General features: G+C 36.5%; 1 protein-coding gene across 1 annotated transcript; it reads right to left on the minus strand.

Moving 5' to 3' along the window:
* Positions 1-232: 232 nt before the first annotated feature.
* Positions 233-7113, minus strand: LOC149167947 (5'-adenylylsulfate reductase 3, chloroplastic-like). The gene is made up of 8 exons (XM_089433265.1): positions 6900-7113; positions 5791-5911; positions 5316-5664; positions 4240-4377; positions 4002-4118; positions 1879-2067; positions 1091-1147; positions 233-955 (listed from the first exon to the last, which is right to left on the minus strand). The coding sequence occupies exons 2-8, from the start codon at positions 5877-5879 to the stop codon at positions 782-784; spliced, it is 1113 nt and encodes a 370-aa protein (XP_089289391.1). The 5' UTR covers positions 5880-5911; positions 6900-7113; the 3' UTR covers positions 233-781.
* Between the last annotated feature and the right edge of the window lie 5361 nt (positions 7114-12474).

Raw genomic sequence — 12474 nt, forward strand, 5'->3', positions numbered from 1 at the left:
TTAAAAATTTACATGCCACGCGACTTTTTATCAAACGCGGGCTAAGAAGTATTTGTTGTTAATATATTTGCCTTTTTTTTTCCAAATATTAAAAATTTACTTCTTATCAAACGCGGACTAAGAAGTATTTGTTGTTAATATATTTGCCTATTTATATATTAACAGACTGGGGCAATGGGATGTTTGTTGCAATAAGCTCAATGATCCAATCAAAATGACTACAACCCGCACAAATCACTCCAGAAATGATCATATTAATGAAAATAAACAGTTACGCCCATTGCACATACAATCAGAGGAGCTTTCGCTTTTTCACAACCTAGAGATACAATGCTGTAGAAATACATCAAACAGATGAGAGCTCCTGAAAACATATTCGCCCCACAGCCCCGTAAAATTTTAACTGCTACAACACAGTTTCTATTCACGTGCTCTGAACCAGAGCTCTCCTGCACACATCTGACTCCAGCGCACCTTACTTCCCGTGAAGAAGATTTATCATCATCATATAGATTTTCCACCTTTTCAACAGAGTGTTGAAATTGTCTTTTGGCAGTGGGGGTTGCAGGGCAAAAATATATATTTAACAAGGATTCTCGACCTTTTCAACAGAGCGTTGAAATTGTCATTTGGCACCGGCGTACAGGAAAGATGGTCCGATGCCGAAATGAATTGAGGAAAATTGAAAATGATCCAGAAATAACAAGTTAACTAGTATACAAAGAGGACTAACTAGATAGCCCATAGAAATTTAAACAAAACCTTCGTTGCAAATTATCGATTACTGAAGAGTTTTCACGAAGGCAAGCAACGAATCCACATCCCTCTTTTCAGAGGGATATTTGATAGCTTTTGAACTGTGTTTTGGAAACAAGAGAATGGTTGGAAATGTTCCAAGCTGTAAACGTTCTTGACAAAAGGATTTATGTTCTCCATCTGCACGAAATTTGGCAACCTGCACAACAAATAAGATGATTTAATATACTTACAAAGGGGAGAACATATAAGATGATTTAATATATACTTATAATAAAGGGGAGCATCGAATTGGAAGGATAAGGGAAGCCAATCCTAAGGATGAAAATCTCACCTTAACACCATAACTCTTAAGTTTATATGCTACTTCCTCGTAAGATGACTCCATTCCCTGAAACAAAGCACAAAATTATAAAACACGGTCAGTCATCAACAAGCAATACGAAAATCAGCGCATAGAATTTAAAATTAAAAAAACAAGTTAAGGCATCAACAAGCAATACTGAAATCAAAGCACAGAATTTCATAATCATGGTATCACCATTCTTGCTTATGGAAAATTCAAACAAGTGAATTATGTGAACATAGCACAATTGAATTATGTCCGTAGCACATCGTTCCGTATATGAGGTAAAGCATTTTGACATTATAGCGTCTATGTATGTCAGTTATTTATCCTTCATAGATAAATTAAATATGCCAGGAATCCTTGATAAATCCATTGTATACAATTAACCAGACAGGCCTTGCACTTCAGTAGGGATATTCGTAGGGGGCATTAACTAGAAGTAGAGACAATCTAGCCTCATATTTCAACTTTTCTCTCAGAATAAATTTCTAATTCTCTCAGAATTGTTCACTTTTGAATTAATAGTAAAAGCGAACAAGTCTTGAGTAAAGATGTATGCCAGGAATCCTTGATAAATTCATTAAACGCAATTAACCAGACAAGCCTCGCACTTCATGTTAGTAGGGACATTCATTCACTTGAGGCATTCACTTGAGGGACAATCTAGAATGACTAAACCACCTTAAAAATATTAAAAAAAAAAAAAACAGCAGTAGATTTCTACTGACCTGACAAAACACCAGCACTAGATTTTTCTCAGAATACATACTAACCTGACAAAATTGACACCATGGTGCATAAAGGACTACAAGCCATGCTTCCTTCCGCTCTTCTAAGCTAGCAAGCCTTTCAACGCCTTCTCTTGTCAACCTCAAAACATTTTCATTAGTGAAAAGATCACCAGCTCCATTTGCAGCGTGCACTGAGTTCTTGTCATTTCCTTCTGTGACTTCAATGTTTCCCTGCAAAACCAGATGTTATGTCAGACAGAAATCGTTATAAACTCTGTTTACTAATTTCCCTTGCAATCTTATATAAATCAATATTAGTCCAATTAAAAAACGAACCTATCAGAAATATGGACATGTCCAATCAAGAACAATCACAAAATTGGAAAAAGAGTGTTAAATTTATGAATTCACAACAGATCATATAAATGCAACTGACTTTGAGATCTAAATAACACAGTTAGTCAACTAGCTAGCCAAAACTCAATCCTAAACGAAAGATCATGCAGCCAGCTATCAAGTCTTTTAGATTACTATAATCGGCTCCTAAATGGTTGTGTAGAGTCACAGAATATTCTACTGCATGATCACTTACTGCCTGACCAAACTAACTCAGGCAAAATTACGCTCCACCAAATCACCAAATATCCCAGTTGTCCCAGAGAAATGTTCATCTAACAGTAAAATTCCAAATAGCTTTATTTTATTTCTTTGGGAGAAAGGCAAACTCTTTGAGCTTTTATCCCTCGAAATGGAATCTCTCAACCGAGTACTATATGAAAACAGAATATGTGATCTAAGACCATGGGCAAAGAGATGGTGAGTTATTCAGCAACTGATGCCATGGATTTTGAATTGGGGCAACGAAATGGATTTGGATGATGAGTACTATATGAAAACAGAATATGTGATCTAAGACCATGGGCAAAGAGATGGTAAGTTCTTCGGCAACTGATGCTAACAAATTTGAATTGAGGTAATGACATGGATTTGGATGACGAGTACCATATGAAAACAGAATATGTGATCTAAGACCATGAGCAAAGAGATGGTGAGTTCTTCAGCAACTGATGCTAAGGATTTTGAATTGAGGTAATCACATGGATTCTTCTGATCTTTTAAATCTAGTGAAAGCATTAGACAGTAAGCAAACTTAGTCATTTGAATTGGGTGGATTTGGATGATTTACAAAGTCGGCAACTTATGATCTTTAAATCTAGTGAAAGCATTACAGAGTACGCAAACTTGTCACTTGAATTGGGGGAATGGCATAGATAGGAATGATCTACAAAGTCAGTAACTTATGATACGGCATTTCAGAAAGTGTCATTCCACAGCTTATTGAAAGTGTTGGAAAGTATTACTCAGTCAACTCCAAGCTACAGAGTTCTCTAGTAAAAGGCAGTTTGGCTATAAAAGCGAGCAGGCATTGTCAAACAAGCCATGTTTTCAACATCTCCAGACTAAATCGTAGCAGAGAGATGAATAGGATGCAGGTAAATCTTCAATTGGTCAAAATAGATGATACCAGTCTAATTGATCAGTTTATTGGTTAGGTAGGTTCTGTTTTTAAATCTCAACCTTTTATACCTATTTGGATTTAAGGATACCAGTCTAATTGATCAGTTTATTGGTTAGGTAGATTCTGTTTTTAAATCTCAACCTTTTATACCTATTTGGATTTAAGGATACCAGTCTAATTGATCAGTTTATTGGTTAGGTAGGTTCTGTTTTTAGATCTCAACCTTTTATACCTATTTGGCTTTAAGGGCCGCAGAGGGCTTCTTTCTGCGATAGTTATCAGATTCTTTTTGGTTAAAGCAAGACTTTAAGGTTGTAACAATAGATCAGCATGTTCTCCTAGATGGTTCATGATCAGAGAACTCATAGGTACAAGAAGAAGCCGAACACAGGCCTACTAATATGTTTTACTGGTAGCACAATGAAGACAAAAGCAGGCCTGTGGGATTTAGAGGAAAAGGAATTAACAAGCAAGACCGTGGCTTTGGTCCACTAAATCCACAGACCGAACAAGATAACTCAACCAATGCTGAAGAAACCACCTGCTTGGTCCAAACCGGTGGCTAGTTCAAAGGCAGTTATAGATAAAGACAAGTATACAAAACAAATTGCTGGAAAACAATAAATATAACGGGAACCAAAAGCACCTTGTGCAAGCCACATTCTTTTGCCTTCGAATCTTCCCACCACCAACGTCCTTCACGTTCATGTTGTCCCGGCAAAACTGGCCGAGTGCATGGTTCACATCCAATAGAAACATAACCCTGCAACCATCATAGATGACGGTCTACGGTAAGAAGCTAATGATTAATGCAAAATTGCAAATAGTGCCAATTATCACATTCAACCAAACGATCCAAGAGGTATTAAATCATTTGTAAGTACCTTGTGGTGGAGAGCATTGACTGGGACTTCCATCGTTCTCAAAAATTTCCAAACAACATCACCCGTGACATTTGCCAACGGGTTCCACTTAACAAGGCTTCCAACACCACCTTCTAATCCTTCAAATGAAGGGTCCACCTGACAATATCCATAAAAATCTAAATTCTTAAACCAAGACAATCATATACCCAACTAAACCAAGAAAAACTCATTGGGAAAAAAATCAACTGTTACAAGAGGAATGCTACAAATAAAACAAAGCAAGAGAATCCTATTTAGGCACTAACCAACAAGTAATCAATATATTGTTTATGAGAGATGCACTCCTACAGTAGAGAATAGGTCTAAGTCTATATACTCGTAACTATTGTAAATACTAGTCATAGAACAAGTAATCAATATATTGGTTATGAGAGATGCACTCCTACCATATGGAATAGGTCTAAGCCTATATACTCGTAACTCAATAGGCATCCCATCCCACACCGGAATAGGAATCACTTCAAATGAGCAGAAAAGATAGTTTACCTAGAGAAAGATGGCATAAAGATGTCATACAAAGAGAAAAGCATATGCAAAGCTTTGCAGTGCTAGCATCAGTTAGGGTTTCTTAGGGTCATTTCGGCGTGCAAGATAGCATAAAGATGACATACAAAGAGAAAAGCATGTGCAAAGCTTTGCAGAGGGTTTCTTAGGGTCATTTCGGCATGATCTTACAATTGGAGCAACTCCTAAGAGCAAAGCTCTGCATCATGTTGCCTGCTACCCCACTTTGCTGCTGTCCCCAAAAGGAACGGTACTATTAGAAATCATGGCACCCAGAACAAGGGATTCTACAGTCCAGGAAAGAAGGGTACCGAGAACAAGGGATTCTACAGTCCAGGAAAGAAGGGTACCGAGAACAAGGGATTCTGCAGTTCAGGAGAGAAGAGATCTTGAATGGCCATAAAAGATATATAACTAAAAAATAAAAAATAAAACAAATTAGCATAGATCTATTTTAAGCCAACTAAAACAAAGGAGACTATCAATATACTAAAACTGTGGAGATGAAATAAATTCACGAGAGTAACTACCTGCGCTATTGGAACGGTTGCTCGAGTACCAGGAGACTGATCACGGCGTTGCCCTGTAATCCATGCCCTTAAACCTCTAAGTGCCCTTTTCAAGGGCTTCACTTTACGTATACTACAACATTCCTGGTGTCCATCTTCATAAAACGAAAATAACCCTTTACTCCTTACCAATGCTTGAACTTCCACAGCCTCAGGAAACATGTATTCAATATGAATGTTATAGCGTTTCTCAACCTCTGCAAAGAGTTGATATGTCTCAGGATTAAGCCTTCCAGTATCAAGGCTGAACACTCTGAATGGCCGACCGGTCAACCATGCATATTCAATCAATGCAACATCTTCTGCTCCACTGCACCAATCAGACACCCAGTAAATAACTGACATCACAGCGCTCTATATCTGCATATTATTTGGCCCCTCATTCAAGGTAATAAAAATACAGGTGATAGAAAATCAAGAAGGGGGCAGAAATAACCTGAAAGCAATCGCAATGTCGTTACCAAACATTGACAGAGCTTTGTCCATGATTTCCAAAGGGGACGCATGGATTAGTTGCTTGGCCATCTCATTGTAATCTACTTTCTCCTCCACCAACTCTGTAAAAATATTTAGGGCATAGTATGTTTTAATCAGAGATAAAAAAAATCGACTAAAACTGCACACAAATTTGACTAACTGTTATTGCAAAAGGGCCCAGAGAACGCCCCTACACGTAATACACTTATTCTGATCAACCGAATTGATTGAAAAACCGATCATGTTTTATTTTAAGGTTATCTAGAGCAGAAAGACGACAATTTGAATACAATCATCTCTAAATTTGCGCCTATTATTGCAAGCAGAATTGAAAACAAACGAATTCTTGAAAAGATGAGACCGCTAATAACCAACTAAATGCCTTGGGTTTTTTCTCGCAGCATATTCTGGAAATTTAAATGTTTGTCGTAAGATATTAGATATTCAAGGCTTTATAAATGAATTCGAAGGTCTATTCAAGAAACATAAATAAGTTTTACATCCGACTCTAAACTTACAAGATTTTCATGTTTAAACTCGCTTCTATTTATGTTGCATCTGGAATATTATCAAAGCAAAGGCATTAAATTAAACTCAAAATATCTTTCAAGAAATTTTCTTCTCGAACAAAATCTTAAATTATCGCTTGTTGCATCTGGAGTATAGCACAAAGGCATTAAATTATAACGAAATGCTCTGTAAATGCAAATATCTTTCCAGAAATTCTGTAAATTATAACGGCATGATGTCATAAGAAATGTCCTTCCAGACAAGATCTTCTTGAACAAAATCACAAGTTGTAAGGAAATGCACTATAAATTCAAAATATCTTTCCGAAACGCTCTTTTTGAACAAAATCTCCCTTAGTTATCACAATTTGTGAGTTCGAACAACATAAAAGTCACCATTAAATTAATGTAACCTGATAAATCAAAGTATCAGAACATAAATTCTAGACACATTAAAATGTTTTTAGTGTGCAACATCATGCAAGCGCAAAACACATTTAAAAAACCGATAATTTTTATTGCCAAAAAGAGAAAAATCGCAGTCTGGGGAAAACCGTACCAGGAGCTGTAATTGTTGCGGCCAAACAAGCACATGAATCACCAGGGCGTGATTGAGGCTGTAACGAATGACTATCCAATTGCTGAGCGAAAATTCTGTGTTGTTTACTTGAACTCTTCTTCGTCGAAATCTTGGTGGCCGGCACTGAAATTGAATTTAGCCGAGCCGCACTCAGCCCTGTCGCTGCAATTTACAAACAAAACCGACATTAATCTCGACTGCTACGAACAATTGCAGAACTACGGAAAATAAAAATAACTGTCATCAAGAAAAAGGTTGGCAAAAAATGAAATGAAAATGGCAGAAGAGCTTGCGAAACAGCTGCCATTGTTAAGATGATCCAAGAAGAGGAAAACTGATTAATTTCAGAGCAAAACCAGCCAGAAATGAAGTTGCGCGTAGCGAATGCAAGCTACTAGTTCGATGCTGTGTGAAGGCATGGGTGTGGTGATATTAGAAGGAATGGAGGTGCATGCATCTCAGGGAGAGGAATTTGGGCCACATTCATTGAATATTCCCATTCATTGAACTTGGACGGGATTGTATCAAAGGTAGTTTACCTTTGTCACGTAACGCAAGGCGAGTCGACAACTCCCTCGTTTATTTATTTTATGCAAAGCGGTCAAAACAAAACCTAGCCGGCAGACCCACCTAGCCGGCAGACCCGCTTGTCCGTCGGAAGGTAGAGAATTTTAAAAAACCCATTACCTCCTACATCACATGTAAATTATATAAAAATGTCTCACATCGTATATATACACCTTGTAATAATATGGGAGTATTAAGTATTTATACCAATATTGTGAAAATATCATTTTTATATGATAAGGGCTTAATCATTATTATTTGTAACTTAAAATTTAATTTATTGTTTTTGCTTCTTTACTTAAATAGGTCTAGATTCCCTTCTCATACATATATATATATTTCATATTACACCATTCCTAAATTCAAATAACAACTTAATCGTGTAATTTTTGTGGATGTTTGAAAACATGTTATCATCATTTTGGTGTTTCATCTCAACCACGAGATCACTACTCCATAGAGACCACATAAACATCTCTGGTCATTTTGTTAATATAAACAACCAATTACTAGTGTTTGTGGGAGACATCTTTCTCCATTACTCAAATTTGCCACTATATCATATTCTTGAATGTGTAGATTCCCCATCTATTTCTTAGCTTTTGACTTTTGCTTTTGTTATTTTTAGAGTTTTGTTTTGTGTTGGTCAAGTAATTATGATAATAAGTTTGTTAGTACAAGAACATTAGAAGTCAGTATCATAGTAGTGATAGTAGTGATTTTATTATATGAGGGCAAAACGATTTTGCAAAAAGTCATATTAGATTTGGAGTGTCAAAAAAATGTAATATTAGATTTGGAGAGTTTGACTAAAATAAGAAATAATTAAAAAAATCATTTGAATGGTCGATTGGATGACCAAGAAATTAGATTCTGAAAAATGTCAAAAGAATTGAAGTTGTGTATCAAAAGAGTATTTGAGAAGAGAAGATAAGGGCCTAAAAGTTATGAATCACCATAGAGGGGTTTTTTAAGATCAAAGGAGTATCTTCAAAAGATGTGTCTTCTCTAAGAAATGGACAAGGATGATTCCCATAATGCTCGATAGTTAGAGTACCATCGCTTGCACTAACATTGGTACATAAAAAATGAGAATTCAAAACGTAAGGAAAATGAAGGTGTAGTTGCAGATGTTATATATCCCCCACTCTATGATTAATCTCCTTCTGAGGATGGTTTAAAAGAGATTGAAAACATTCATAACTTTTGATTTTAAATGAATCTCTTCCTTTTCGAGATGAATCTTCTAGTGTGCATAATGATAAATCTCCTTGTGAATAGGAATTACAAGAGGATGCAATCATTGAACCTAATGCACGACAAGTAAATGTGCCTAGGGGTTTTCATGCTTAAAAGGGTTTTAACTACTCTTAGTCATAGAGGTTGATAACTGTGATCAAATAATTAACATCGCTAGTTTCCTAATGCAGTCAATGCATTTGTGGGTGCTATGGTATTTTCCATGGTAGCTAGAGAGAATTTAAATAGAGAATAGTGGCGCAAGATATGAGAGGAAGATCACAACATAAAATAAGTGAGCAATGGTTGGATTTGAATTCTTCTATTAGTGGTTAGGAGGTGAAATGTGTTTCATGTGGCTAGGAGCTAGAGGGTGTTGATAATTAGGAGATATACTATACCATTGATGGTTGCGAGATAAGCTATACTATTGATGGTTGGAAGTCAAACTAGAATACTAATGTGGGGACACCAAAAAATAGAGATTGTTCCAACCATTAGAAGCGTAGAACCAAGACTCTGTTGTTGTTAAATGTTGAGCAATGACGCACTAGTAGATAAAATAATAAAATGCAGAATAGAGTTGGTGAACAAAAAGTAAAAAGAGAAGTACCATCATTAACTTGTATGGAAGACCAAGCAACAACATATCTATCTAACCCTTTGTAATTTTTCAATTGTGGAATTTCATGGCTAGTAGGTGGCAAGGAAAGGTTGGATGTCAACTAATGTAGAGTGGTAAAGGGAAAGGAAATTAAAGTGTCATTTTAATGAGTGAGAGAGATTGAGGTCATGGGTGTTATAACAAGGTGATGAGGACATGTTTCCTATGAGTAATGGAACAATAAATGGTGATGGGTTAGGGGTAAGTATTTCCATCGATGTTGGGGATGGGTTGGAGTGATAAGAAGAAATGATATGTACATTAGAAATGTACAATATTGAAGTTCCCATTAATTGAAGCATTAATATTTGACATTGATATGATTGATGTGCTGGTGGTTAGATGAATTCATGGCATTGATCATAGTTGAACAATTATAATTACTTTTGATTGACCTAATGAGGTATATGTTACTAAAAGGGTGTTGATTGAGTACCCATGCATAGATATTTGATGTACATAGATTTATTTGTGATGCATTAAAGGAGGTTGCAAATAATGGCTTGTCATATTTAAGCTAGGATTGGGGCAAAGTTACTCTACATGTGTGTGCTATAAGGTGGGTGACAATACATAGCACATGCAAATTGGTATATGAGTGTGATTGTTTTACATACACAAGATAGGATCCATGTGTAATCTATTTACATATGCAAGTTTGAAGTTGCCAGACATAGTTACTTAGCACAATATGTAAGGTAGAATCAAAGCATAGTTACATTAGCATGCAAAACATAGTTCAATAAGGTATAACTACATTTTCATGCATGTGATAGAAGTTGGGAACGGTTACTCTAACATGCACTAGATAGAAGTTGGGTATAGTTAAAATGGAAAAACTGGGATATAAATTTGGAAACATTACTCTACACTAGAGAAGTTGAGGAACCCAATAATGATTTTGTTGATGCATGCACAATGGTGACATTCTTGCTTGGTCCTTGATGTTTTGCTATTATTATTGAAACGTGATATTAAACCATTACATCATCATTAGTAGTATAGGTTGATCATTGATTTGTGACTTGGGAGAGACCATGGTGTTGAAGATTTTAGGGCAATCAGGTTAATCAAATTCTTCTCACGATGATAATTATTTATGAGGTCCTTTTTACTCTTTCTTATTAGCACAATCTTTGCTTATTATTAGAGTGTGTTTTCTTACTTTATCAAATAATTACTAAAACAAAAGAGACAAGAACACAAGATGTTGGCTTTCTGCCAGGGCCAAAACCTCTCATTCTTTGAGAGCAAAACCCACACAAATTCTTCTTATAGATATTCCAATTGACGAATACCAAAACCATGACCCTTGACCTATTTGGCCACTCCAAGACCAAGACACCAATCCTCTTCTTCATCATTGCTGAGATTATTATCACTGCTAATGGAGTCATCATTGCTACAACATAGAGGCCATCACTTCTGCACCACTGAGATCATTATTGTTGCACCATTGTTGTACCTTCACTGAGATCTTCATCGAGACAATGAGATCTCTATACTGAGATATGCATATGAATTTATGAGAGTTGCATCGAGATCTTTATCAAGATCATGACCTTGTCAATATGTCTTCATCAAGATCATGACTGAGACCATGATTACAACTATGCTGAGATTAAGAGTGTATCACTGTGGGATCACCAAGATCATCCTTATCACAACTATGTCGAGACTTTGACTGTGCCTAGAGTGTATGCCGAAAGTGTGTCACTGTGAGATCACCTAGATCCACCACATCACAAATATGCCGAGAATGTGACTGCGTCTAGTATGTTGAGACAGTGATCACTAAGACTATGAGGAAGTCGAGATTTCATCTCTGTGGTACCCATCCGAAAAACACAGAGATATCTGCATATTGCACCATCGAAAGACTACTAAAATTACCTCATTGTGGCATATGAAACCCTTTTCTGTGACAACCATCTGAAACTTTAGAAGGGTTTGAGTTCTCCACTTCCCTTTTGCGAAGACCCTAGATGGGTATTTATAATAATTTGACCCACATATTAAGCCGACGTGACCTTTCTTTAATTCAATTTGCATGCCAACTTCTTCAAGAGGGATTGTTCTTGTCTTTGGAGGGCTTCTAGACATTTCTATATATGTGTATACATTAAACATAGGCTCAAGAAGAGCTCTTCATACATGACATTAATTCTAGACTCTAAATGACAAATTCTATTATTCTAAAATCACGTGCTCATGAAACCCATGAAGCAATTTTACAATAATAATTTTGTTCTCTTTATTACATCATTTACATCAGACATAATAACATGTCATTATGAAGATCAAACCTAGTTATTCTTTCTTCAACACTCCCTCTTAACTAGGGAGGTATTCATAATGGTGCTTAGTCATTCTCAATCTGAAGAATTTCTCATAAAAAGAATCGGATTGATAATCCATATGTATAGCATCATAGTAACCAACATTGTTTCCATAACAAGGCCTTGACTGACAACTCTATCTCTCATTAGATCAGAGCACAATGTTGGCAAGACCAATGACTATAGACACCTTCATCATTGTCTATCAAGGTACATACCCACCTGGGTGTTCACTGAGTATGACCTTCTAGGACTATTCTTAGCTTGGCTTCCCAACCCGCAAACAATATCGGACCTCTTGCTCGCTCTCATATTGGATGCCCTACACATCCTCAAAGAGCATTGGATGTCATATGATTACCCAATCCTCCATTCTTTCTTCCCAAGTGAAGACAAGAATGTTGTGTCTATCTCTCCCTCTCAACTAGGGAAGATATGCCCATTCCTGTAAAGGAATGTACCCAAGCTCCTTCTGACCAGGAACTTGCCTAAGCTCCCTCTTAATTAGGGACTTGTCAGAGCTCCCTCTTAACTAGGGACTCTCCTTTGCATCAAAAGCTTCTTCTTCGTGGGTCCTTCAACTGCTTGATCAATTTATTTCCTTGATGTCATGAAATTCAATCAAGCTTCTTCCTTGTAGGGCATTAGCCATCGATCACTTTCCTCCTTGGTTCGTCATGTCATTCCTTTCTTCATGGAAAGTGGCCTTCTTGGTATATATCTGGAACCTTCTTCATATGGATAC

The sequence above is a fragment of the Pinus tabuliformis genome, chromosome 5_1 (assembly GCF_031772625.1).
Source record: "Pinus tabuliformis cultivar Carrire ecotype Pingquan chromosome 5_1, CPIR1, whole genome shotgun sequence".
In the NCBI taxonomy this organism is placed as follows: domain Eukaryota; kingdom Viridiplantae; phylum Streptophyta; class Pinopsida; order Pinales; family Pinaceae; genus Pinus; species Pinus tabuliformis.